Source organism: Varanus komodoensis, unplaced genomic scaffold (assembly GCF_004798865.1).
Source record: "Varanus komodoensis strain SLA01 unplaced genomic scaffold, ASM479886v1 scaffold183, whole genome shotgun sequence".
Lineage (NCBI taxonomy): Eukaryota > Metazoa > Chordata > Lepidosauria > Squamata > Varanidae > Varanus > Varanus komodoensis.
In genome coordinates this window covers 98,065-110,374 of record NW_025335536.1, presented here as the reverse complement: position 1 = coordinate 110,374, position 12,310 = coordinate 98,065, and the positions used below count along the sequence as shown (strand labels likewise).

General features: G+C 41.4%; 1 protein-coding gene across 18 annotated transcripts in view; it reads left to right on the top strand.

Annotated features, from left to right (window-relative positions):
* Positions 1–12,310, top strand: part of LOC123021762 (bromodomain adjacent to zinc finger domain protein 2B-like) — a 153,232-nt gene that overhangs the window by 66,657 nt on the left and 74,265 nt on the right. For all 18 annotated transcript variants that reach the window (XM_044426811.1, XM_044426809.1, XM_044426810.1 and 15 more), the window contains 3 exons: positions 6,389–6,550; positions 9,606–9,799; positions 11,426–11,632. In XM_044426811.1, coding sequence (XP_044282746.1) covers positions 6,389–6,550; positions 9,606–9,799; positions 11,426–11,632 — 563 coding nt within the window. The remainder of the gene's footprint in view (positions 1–6,388; positions 6,551–9,605; positions 9,800–11,425; positions 11,633–12,310) is intronic.

The window sequence follows — 12,310 nt, the reverse complement described above, 5'->3', positions numbered from 1 at the left end:
AAATGTTTTAAATAACATAAATACATAAATAACATGTTACTAAAATGTAAAAATTGAAAGATATAATTCCTTTTATGATAGCTGGCTCTCAGAGATAATGCCAAAGACAGAGAAGTACGAAGGGATAGAACTCAATGATTCCAGATAGGTCCGTATGTTTCACAGTAACTGTCATTCTTTGCCAAAGCTCTGATAAAACATTTGAGAAATGGCCATATTCTGGTGAGGTAAGGTCTTAGTCATTTGTGCCTTCCATTTCTATATTAGGTAAGTAGCATTCATTTTTATTTATTTCAGTATCAGCTCAGGGCTCTGGTGTGGCTTGTATTGTTAAGGTTTACTGTGGCAAATTAATAAATGGCCATAATTAAATCAAAGAGTTGTATTCCAACAAACACTGCTGCTGGATGCTCTCCCACATACCTGGCAAATTTGCTCCAGAAATTTGCTCCTAACCCTAACCCTAATCCTGTCCAGAAGATGCTAGGAGCAGGCAACATGTTTGCTGTAGTAGTGGAGGAGAGGAAGGGTATCCCATATGTACATCATGATAGGGAATCAAAATTATTTTCGAGGCAGTAGATATTGGCCCTATGATACTGTCCCTCTTTTTTATTTTTCTCTCTTACACCAAATAGTTTGTGCAGTTGTTCCCATTTTGTCTTTGACAGGTATTGCTATTAGACTTGTTCTCTCAGTTTTTGAGAGTTAATCAGCAATCCTGCCTTTCACTAGAAGAAGAGAAATTACTTTCTGTTGAAGAAAATATTTGATTTTACTTCAGCAGCAGTTGTATTTTAGGGACTGGGAGCTTTCAGCAGCACTAATTTGTAATGGAGTGTCTGGTCTTTACAAATAACCTTCTGGATGCTTTAACTAGTAACAGATCACTCTGTCCGTAAGAATTGTTTTTTAATGCACAGGATCCAATTCTGTTGATCGGTAAACCAATTTGCACTTGTGTATAATTTGTAGATAATGTTATTTGGCTTTATATTTCACCAACAAGGCTGCAGTCCTATTCTCACGTGACAGTAAGCCCAATTGACCTCAATGGAATTTACTTCTGAATAGACACGTCCAGGATTGTGCTGTCAATCATGTCATACCACTGCCCTGGATAAAGATTAGGTTAAATTGCTTACCTTCTGTGTGGTGCAATATCAGCTCAAACATATTCATTCTAGAATGGCATGTCATTTGTCACCATGAATGGCAATTTCATGATTGCTGGCAAGCCATAGCTCCTCACTGAAAATGGATGCGTGCTTTGGGGAGCACATACATTTCCAGCATAAACGTGAGGGACATACGTTTCCCATTCTCTTGGTGTCAGGAGTCCTGTATAGATACAGGAGATAGAAGTTTAATGATACCGATATCATCGATGTGTGCAGGGCAGCTGTGGGGAAATCCTTGTAGATGTGGGAGTGCCTATCTGAACAAGGAGCTGATGCACTTAGGCAACTGTTTGATCTCCTAGATACCATTGCTTTGACGTATGACAGCAAAGCATGTCCTCTTTCATGTCCAAACTCAAAGTACCCAGAGCTGGCCAAGTTATCTTAGCACTTGCAAATGTCTCTCTCTGGGAGGAAAATAATGAGCAATAATAAGGAGCAATAATGCATTCAGTAACAGTTAATTTACTGCCTCTGTGACAACCAGAATCACCTGCCTGATTGCAGCACCTCACTCTGCCTAATAGTAGGGCTGGCCCAAGAAATGTTTGTTTTTTGCCTATCCTTTTTCATTTTCCTCTAGATTGTTAGCAACTGCCTTCTCACCACATTTGTCTCTTCAAGTTTTGTTGTCTTTATGTGCTTACACTCTTTCTTGGCAACAATAACAATACATGTTGTGAATCCAGTGTTCTCTGTAATAGTCCCGACATTATATTATCTACTGTAAACTTCCCTCTCTTAAAAACATCTTTCAGGTTGAGTGAGATGTAGTCTGAAATTTGTTAAAAAACATTGATATAAATTAGGTGCAAATTAGTTCCATCAACTTGTCTAGAATTGCTGGATTCTTGCTTCATAATGATGGCGGACTGCATATTGTTTGCACAATTTCTGTCTTTATTCAGTGATGAACTTGATGTATGCACTTTAGGAAAAAACCTCCTGCTGAGCAATGGGAAAAGGAGGAACTTTAGAGCAAACTAGATTATATAAAGGTTTTGAATGGCATCACCTCTAAGCTCTTCTGGCTCCCTTTCAAAAAAAATTCTGGGTTTTGTGGAAAGCATATTTGCACATAAGAATATTTGCAGAACCAGTTTTCTAAGATGAGAACACCTTGTCATTTGCTTCTCTAACTTCTTGAGTGAGTTTTTTTCCTAATGGGAAAGGGTTTTTAATGCTTCTGTCCAGTTTATATTTTTTAATCATGGTGGTAATACGGATTCTGTATTTTCCTTAGAAACCCATTCCAAAATCAGTGCAAAAGGTAGACTAATGAGCTGCACTGAAGGGGACTTTTAAAATGATAAATAACTTAGAATGTTTGCTGAAAATTCTTTTCATCTTTGTTAATTTAATCAGAAGCTGTTAACAGTGCTCCAAAGAGAACATTGTATGAAAGTACGACAGCCACAAATGGAACACTTGTTAATCAGTGTTTTTCATAAAATGTCTGATTTTTCTTACTTGCATCAGTTTGACAAATATGATTTCTGACTCTCTTGTTTATATATTGTCTAATATCCTGAGGTTTTCTTTAGATTTCTCTTTTTTGATAGACTTATCCTTCTAATATGTTAACAAGTAACCATACTACTGAACCTTTTTCAAAACAATTAAACATGTATCAAACCAAAACTCAGTGTTTCTGGTGGAGTAGTTGTTTCTTCTCTAAGCAAAAGAATTTGGTCAACAGTGCTGTTTAATGGGGAGGTTCTTAGACCCATCTTGAACATTTTATACCATTTATTCAGAAGCCAGTAGAATTTCTCTAGAGTAAAAGGTTTCAGACTCATGACAGAAACATTTGCAAAAACATAGGGAACAAACATCATTTGGAGAATCAAGTTGTAGAATTTGAGTGCTTCCAGATGACACATTTACCAATTATTTCATATGTTTTAATCTTCAATATGGAGCCCTCCCATGCTTTTTCTGCTGCTTCCACCATCTTTTTTCATACCAGAAAAAATCTGTTAAGGAAAGGAAGCAGACTAGTTGCACAGTAAATGTTCATTTGGAGCCCTCCATCTGGAAGCACCTTCAGTCATGAACAAAATGGGACCTGCAAAATAATTTACTGTATAATGAAGCCTTTAGTTGGCTTCCATGTTGTAGTTGTACAATATCTCCATAATGCAAGTTATTTAATTACCCCCAGCCCCCATAAATGTAAGCAGTGTCTATCACTTTTTGGTAAGTTAAGCAGTATTCATCACTTCCCTCAAAAACAGGGCCCAGCAGTGTGTAATTAAAAAGGTGGGCTGTGGGCTGTGAAACTCTTCTGTGGGCAAAGGCCTCCCTGCTGAATAAATAGATGGTGATTCAGCTGATTAGCCTGATTAGTTGGGAGTGGAGGGAGGAATGGAATTGGCTCCCCTAATCCCAGAGGCAGAGATTGGCTAGCCAGTGCTAATTATCTCTTCATCGGTTTGTGCTCTGGCCCTGTTTAGCAAGGAATGCCATACACAAAGGGCTCTGTTTGGTCTATCAGCTGTTTCCATGAGGCCACAGAAGGTGTGCAAAAATTGAGGCAACTGTGGGGACACAGCGGAGAACACAGTTTAAGCTAAAACTCCACTACAGATGATGTGAGACACAGAACATATTCCCTACTCTGAATGGCATGGTTCCCCAGGCTCTGAAGTTAAATGCCTTTCAGAGCCTGCTATGTCAGAGTCTTTCAAATGGAGATGACAAGGGCTGAACAGAGCACATGCTCTGCTAGTGCTGATGTCCGCTGAGTTGCATCTGGTGCTGCTCCTTTCCCCTGTCATGTTCAAGAGCATGTGCCTGGTGTGGTGATGTCATTGTTTCAGTTTCCTTTATGTGACATGATGAGTCTCCTTGAAGGGCCAGAACAAAGAAAGCTATACCCAGTCTCTCATGGTACTGGGGACATTGACTGGCAGTAGCTGTCCAGGGTTTCAGACAGGCTTGTATTTTTCCCAGTCCTACCTGGAGATGCCAAGGATGGAGTGTGGGATCTTTTGCATGTAGAGCTTGCAGTCTGTGTCACTGAGTTATAGCTCTTTCCCAGTGTTAAGATATCCTATGTATTACAGGGCAGAAGGGAGAACTTGAGGTGAAGTTGCTTCTGAAAACATTGTCATGTCAGGTTTAATGTATAGTTCAAGCCCTTTGAGCAGGGCTAAAAGCCGAGTCCCAGAAGAGACGGAGCATTGAGTGGATTATTTCCATTTGGCTCTCTGATACTATGGTTTCTTAAATGCCCATGAACCAAGCAGCTGATCTTTGCAGATTATGAGATTTCAGTCTTGTTTGTGTGTGCTGTATGTTTAATGGTTTAGCTGACTAGTTTCGAAGCTTCTGATACAGAGGTAATGTGAACCTTTTATCTTCAGACCAGTTTTATCACTGACCTAGTCTGTTAGGCCAGCATTCTGTTAAATTTTCCTCCAACAAAAATATAACAAAAATCCCTAACATAGCCATGAGAAGCAGTACAGTGTATCCCCGTGAAGTCACGGTTCAGCATTCACGGCTTCAGTCTTTCATGGGATTTTTCTCCGAGCGAGTCCAAGCTGATCTCCTTGCGAGTAAGCCCGCATCTCGCTGTGTGGTGGCTTACTTGAAAGGAGATCATTTCCTCCGAGTTTGGGCTTGCTTGGAGAAAACGATCTCTGTGTGCGCCTGCCTCTGCCTCGTCACATGCGCACCCCCCACCGGCCCGGTCCGGCCTGCACCTCCCACCCGCACCACCTTGGCAGTCAGCATCCATTGCCAGCACCAAATTCACGGTTTTTCACAATTCGTGGGTGCTTTGGGAAAGTAACCCCTGCAAATTTCGGAGGACTGCTGAATTGCACTGTAATACTGTGCCTCCCAACCCAGCCAAGAACCACAGAAGAGTACTCTGCTTGACAGTAGCACAGGCCTCTAAGAGGGCCAAAGGAATTAATAGGGCCATGCTAATTCTCAGTGTAAATCATTCAGCAGGGTGGCCAAGCCTTTTTTTCTGCTTGGGTCAGAGATTGGACTGGGTCTAGTTTATAGATCTAAATAATCAGTTTTCTCCGAGAATACCTGAATTTTAGAGGCTACTGCCAGCTCCAGCACCTTGCTCAAAAGATGATGGTTTCCCAAAAGGGGTTGAACTACTGCTGCCTTAAGGGGGCTGAAACTAACCTCCCTCTCAGAGGAGCCTTGGCTATCTCTGAGGGCCATAATCCCAGCCAAGATGGCAAGGGACCAGAGCATGTGTGGTCGCCTTTACTTCTGCAAGGATCTTGTTCCCATACTCAGCTTATAAAAGCTGGAAAATGCCCATAACAAGACCAGATGGTGTGTTAGCTGAATCCCTTGCTGACCCTGTTAAAACAAAGGCATATCAAGTCAGTGTGGAAATCGGCCATTTTATCTGGAGAATATAATCCAGTAGAACACAGTGGACCCTTGAGAGCTCTTCCATGTCATCATACCAGACTTATTCAGTAGGCCTGTTTTAGTCTGAAAGAGCTTCAGCGGATAAATTTGTGGCGGCGTAATGTTGGTGGAAGAGTTTCTTGCCACCAGCACTGCCACCTACTAAGTCTGAAGATAGGTTCTTCCTTGTGTTTGGTTTCATTTACCATGAGTCTCCTCCATTTGCACTTAAATTCTTGACCCAATTTTTCCATCGGCATCTCAAAATATCAAAGACCTAATGTTGATCTACAGTTTGGTTGGGGACATTTGGGTGTGATTCTTCATGTTGAAGAATCTCTGTTTCACCTGCTGGAAAACTGCCAAAGAATTGGTGGTCGTTATCCCCTGTTGTTATTTCTACCTCAAATGTGTGGTTTTTTCAATGTTTGTTTTGTTACTAGAGGCTAGAGGCAATAGGATTTTAAGGGACATGTTTTATTGGAAAATACAGAATCTCAAGGCAGTATTAGCTGCCTGATTGCATTTCACTTTCTCTTCAGTTATATTTAAAAGAAGGATGGCAGTTGTGTACTGATTCTGTTGAATGCAGTAGTTACAGAGCTGGACATAAATCAATATGATTACACTTTCAAAACTTCAGAAAAACAAGGACAAAGCCACTTGAGGATTTTTCAGTGCATGAGTTCTGTTGATTCTTCACATGCAGAAGTGGGATCTTTGTGTGGACTTACAGTAAAGGGGAATCACAAATAGCATGTGCAGAATATAACTGATGTTCCCTTTGTCTTTTCATTTTCTTTGCCATGGGCCTACAGAATGGTGGAGGAATGCAGAAGTGCACTCACGTACTGGCACTGCTTTCTTCCCACCACTTATTGGAATTTCTCCTTTGTTTGCCCCTCCTGCTCAAAACCACGACTCCACTTCCTTCCATTCAAGGACCACAGGAAAAAATACCCGAGGCAGTTTGGAGAAAGGTAAGCTCTATAGCTGCAGCATAAAAAGCATAAAATGTGTCACAAGTGATTCTCACTGCCTGGAAAGTCTATATGTCTTTTCTCTGAATTCCTGAATCACTCGGTTCATACATACATGTTGCAGATAATGGGGATTGTGTGTTGGCTGAGTATGAAAGGCGTGTGTCTACCACAGCTCTTAGTGACTATAGTGAATGAGACTTTGGATCCAATTGCTCTGTAATGTTTCCTGGCTTACTTTATAACTCTGCAGCTGTTATATCTGAGTAGCCAAAGCAGAACAGAAATGATTTTTTTTTCCTTTTGATAGGATGGGAATAGTTGGCCCACTTAATTTTTTAAAAAAACTAACAAGACCAATTAACTTCATCCAGGTATTATGCTAGTAAAGCAGTAAGTCTAAAAGATGCGATCCTATGGCAGCTAGTAGGACAGTCATGGTAGCACTAGAAGCCCCAGCCCAACCCCAGAAAAGTGTCCCAAGCTCAGAGATGGAACTCTGTTTTCAGAATGTCCTCTCCTTGCCCTTGCACATCTTTCCATGCCAGTTTTGGTTCTGAAGTTGCAAGAGCTGGCATGAGAGGGGAGCCAGGAGAGCAGGAATGAGGCTCTGCAGAGATGCAAGGAATCACTGTGGTGCCTTTGCCCTTCTTCTCTGCAAACAGAAATGCTCAGAGAGCTGAAATTGGCCATATAAACATTTTGGAGGGTGATGGAAGCATGGAGGCAATCTTCACATCCATGTTCCTCCTGCCCTCCATTGGATGCCCACAGTCCTCCAAGCCACACTGGATGGGGCCCTAAGTTTATGATGTTGTGCCAGTTTTCAAATAAATCTGTGTTATTGTTTAGAATATGCCTTCTGTCCTCTTCAAGTGCAATTATTTGAAATTTGCAATATTTCTGTTTACTTCTATACTACTTTTTTGCCAAGGCACTCAAAGTGGTTTACTGCTTTAAAATAATGAACCAAATAGACAAAAAATCCCCAAAGCCAGAATATTACTCTGTCACACCACTTGAGTATAGTTCTCTCTAACATGTCACTGTGCTGCTTTGCCCTCTGCACTTTTAAAATAACTAATACATTTTAATGTAAACAGAAGATGGAGGAAGACCATTACCATGAACTGTTGGAAATATCCAGCATCAGCCTACGTGCATGACAGCACCTCTCTTTTATAATGCACCTCTCTTTTATAAAGGCTGTAGTTGCCAGGGAAGGCTGTGCTTGAGACTGGGAACTGCTACCTTTGATGAGAGGTGATAACGGTATAGATCAGTGGTGGCAAACCTATGGCACTTGTGCAACAGTGGGAATGCAGAACCCTCTCTGTCGGCACGCGAGCCAATTTGCCCCAGCATCACCCCAGCAGCTGAGCATTGGATAACAGTGCACACAGGGGACATGTGCATGCTCAGAAAGGAGTAGTGGTACCAGGTGATGATGTCACAAGCTGCAACACATTAGCCGTGACTCATCCGAGCTTTCGCATGGCTGGTCAGTGCGCTGCCAAGGATATTAGACTGGCTGTTTTCAGGTTTTATTGTAATGTTGGCACTTTGCGATAAATAAGTGGGTTTTGGGTTGCGATTGAGGCACTCATTCTCTAAAATGTTCACCGTCACTGGGTTACGGTTAGAAAAATGAGGTGTCCTGGCATGGTTTTGATGGTTGGAATGTGTTTAGAATGGGCAGAAATGATGAACTGTGCAGAAAAAGCTAACTCAAGGAAATACATTATTTTCAATGAAACTTTAGCCCTATTTTAGGGTTAGGGGTGTGTGCCAGGATAGGGTTAGGGTTAGAAAAACGAGGTGTCCTGGCATGTGTTGGGCCACAGCGGGCATGCAGAATGGACCACAGCGGGTATGCAGAACCCTCTCTGTCATCACGCAAGTCAAGTCGCTCCAGCATCACCTCAGCAGCCGAGTATCGAATAACTGCGCACATAGGGGCCATGCGCATGCTCGTCAGCTCAGACTCATTCAGGCTCTCGCATGGCCTGTCAATGTGCTGCCAAGGATATATATATCTTTTCTTGGACTGGCTATGAGTTGTTTTTTTCTAAACTGAAACCTCAGTTTTCAGGTTTTGTTGTAGTGTTGGTACTTTGTGATAAATAAGTGGGTTTTGGGTTGCAGTTTGGGCACTCGGTCTCTAAAAGGTTCGCCATCACTGGTATAGACAGATAGACCAACTCAGTGGCATGACACAGTAAGTCAGTGTGGGATGTGATCCATCTTTGTTTCAGAGGGTCTTGTTGAGTTGCCTCAACTCGGCAGCATGGTTTGTTAACCATGTGCAATCCACTCAGAGTGGGTTCGGACAGCATGACAAGCCGCTCTGAAAGAAATGAGGCCCAGCCCACCATGACTTACCATGTACATAAGATGTCTTCATATAATTATCAGATAAGATATTGTTGATACCTTTGCTTTTATTCGCCTTTCTTTTAAGTAGTTACTAGAAGGGTCGTTGATGTTGAGCTATGATGTTCATAGCAAAAAATGCTGATGCAACATTATGGAGCATTTTTACTTCTCTATATGACTTGGCATTTGCTTTCTCTGTTCATCAACTGTGCGGTAGAAAATGTGTGTAAAAACCAGTGGCAAATTCACTGCGATTGCTGTTGTGGCCATGGGCAGTATCTGCTATGGCTGCCTTGACTCCACTGGTTCATTTGTTCTTGAGGGACCCACCACTTGCCCATCGATGCTTTGGTGCTTTGTGAAATAATTTTAATTGGAGCAGGCCAGTGGATCTTCCTTCTGTAGCCATTCCTCATCCCAGAAACAGGTCTTTCTCTCATTTTTGGTTATTTTTAGAAGTATTCCAAACCCCCTTGTGTGATTCCTTGGCCCTGGCAAGCACACAGGCACAATAGTATACTGCCAAATCTGACAGTTTCCATTTAACACTTTCCTTCATTTTTTTAACAAGGCCACAAAGCCTCTTTCAAAATGCATCCTATTAAAATCAATGCATATTTTACTCTAACTTGCATTTGATATTTGTTGATTCTTAATTTAATGTTTATTGCTTTTCAAGGTGTTAATGGATCAGTAAATGGGAACAGTACCACTTCAGTATCAGGCATCAACACATCTATATTATCTACCACCACTGCAAGTTCTGCAGCACAGGCAAAAGTTATAACTTCAGTAGGAGGAAGTCGCAAATGTAACCAGGAAAATAATAAAAACCAGATTCTGGATGCCAGAGCTGACAAGATAAAAGATAAGGTAAACTCGGTGACAACTCTTAATGTGAAAGATATAAACTACAATCTAGCTTTCAGTCTTTCTGCAAAACAAAGTCTCTTGCTGGATTGGAAGATGGATGTACAGCCACTGCTAATGGGGATGGACATTATGCTTCCTAGGACATTATGTTTCCTAGGAAACATAATGGATGTGTCTCTTCATGGAGATGTGCAGGTTTATCTGTGCCAATTAATTGCATACACAAAGTCAGAAGTGGTTCGGGTCTGAAGAGTTTATTAACAAAGATATTCTTAGATTTGTGGCAACGCATGGTGCAGTAACATGCATCAGAACAACAACAACAACAACTTGCTTTACATGTGATTGTTTAATTCATGAATTGGGGGACTACATCAGACAGGTGTGCTGTGTCCCACAGATTTGCTGTATCCACTTTGCATCAGCTTTCGAACAGGGACACACAGATTTGGAACTCTGGGTTGCTCTGGGACAAACAACCCAGAGTGTTAATGCAACAACAATGCAAGAACTTTGGATTTTTGATTCCTCAAAAATGTTCACAAGTAACATGAAGTAGGAGTGTTCTTGGGATATTTATGGAAGCTGTTGCAAAACAAAAGTGGTGACCAGCCTTGATGTAGTGCCTAATTTGTTGCCACACAGCCCCAACTAGCTATGAATCATTTAATTCATAGCTGGTCAATAAAGTTTGTTACTGTGGGATTGTCCATATATTGGAGGAATTATGGCACACGCTTCTGCTGGGTACATATGGCAACCTAACCCTAGAAACATAGAAACAGAGTGAGTCAGAAGGGTCTCCTGGGACATCTAGTCTGATCCCTTGCTCCAGCCGGATCCACTCATGGCATGCCTACCATGTGCATGTCCAGCCTAACCTTAAACACCCTCACCAATGGGGCTTCAATCATCTCCCTTGGAAGCCAATTCTATACGCTTAGGGGTCCCAACCATCAGGAAGAACATCCTGGCATCCACTCTAAATGTTGGTTCTCTGAGCTTTGCTCCGTTGAAATGTGTTCTGCCCTTCACTGCAGGGGGAAAATGGTCATGACCCACCTCTGCGTAGCATCCCCTCACGTACCTGTATGTTGTTAACATTTCCTTCTGAGACTCCTCCTCTCAAGACTGAAAAGACCCAGCTCCCTCAGTCTCTCCTTGTATCCTCTCCTGACCCAACATGGAGATAGTTATAATTGCATGCTCAGTATGAGCATGGTCTGCCAGCAGGAATCAGTTTGTAAGAACTGGATGGTTGAGACATTTCCTTTGAAAATGGTGCTACTAAGCAGATCAGCTTGAACATTGGTTACAAAGCTCTTTAGATTTGCAAAGTCTTATGCAATTGATTTTATTTTGCCCCACGGAAACCCTCTGGGCTAGCCTGCAATTATCTCTATTTTACAGATGAGAACTAAGGCTAAGAGTTAGTGAAATGCCCAATGATACATGGTGAATCACATGATGAATTCTCCAGTCTTAAAGTTTAAATTCAACTTTATCCTCTGGTGCACATGGATGAATGTGATACAACTAAAGATCGTTGCATTAGTATTGGTAAGAGTTGGATGATTCAGACAGTGAAAGATTTTTTTATGTGCAGCCTTCTTTCTTTCCTTTTAGAAACCCAGAAAGAAAACGGTGGATAGTTCCAGCAACAGTGAAAGTGATTCTGGCTCTTCTTCAGATACCTCCAGTGAAGGCATTAGTAGCAGTGATTCTGATGATTTGGAAGAAGATGAGGAAGAAGAGGAAGATCAAAGTGGTGAAGAAAGTGAAGATGATGACTCTGATTCAGAGAGTGAAGCACAGCAGAAAAATAAGAACAAGGTGTGATAATCTTAAGAGTTACCTTAAATTGCTGAATAGTGTGTTACCTATTCAGCAATAGTTGGTATAAAACTACCCCAACTTTTGTAGTTTTATATGGTTAGTTGAAGGAATGATATTTTTGAAGAAATTAGCATAGTACTACTAATTAAGTTGTAGTAGAATATATCCTGGAAGTAGTTAAGCTTGCTCCTTTTTGCTAGCTTAATCCTCATGCAGAACCAAAACCATATATAAGAGGTCATACATTATACCATGCAATCTTAGATGAAAATACTCATTTCTTTTCTGAAACTTGATCACAATGAACTTAATTTGGGCTAGTTCACAGGCTGGAATTTCACCATTTCTTCATTAAGACAAGTGCTGTAGGAAGCTTCCATACTAGGGCATTGCTTTTCTGCAATTAAAATGGTAGTTCTTCATGGAACATAAAGGGAAAACTAGATGGAACATTAATTATGTGATTTCAATCAGTGTGCCTAGTTTTAAGCATTTAAGTAGCAGTGTGTGTGCATCTGCACATGTGATGTGGGTCAGAGTATGCACAGAAGGCTAACCCTTCCTTGCCATGCTATAGCCTCTGAAAATTGTGCTAGTAAAACTGGGAGTCCATTTGTATGCCATGCAGTGCTTCCAGGGGGACAGTGTACAGTGTGAAATCAAAGGACTTGGCCA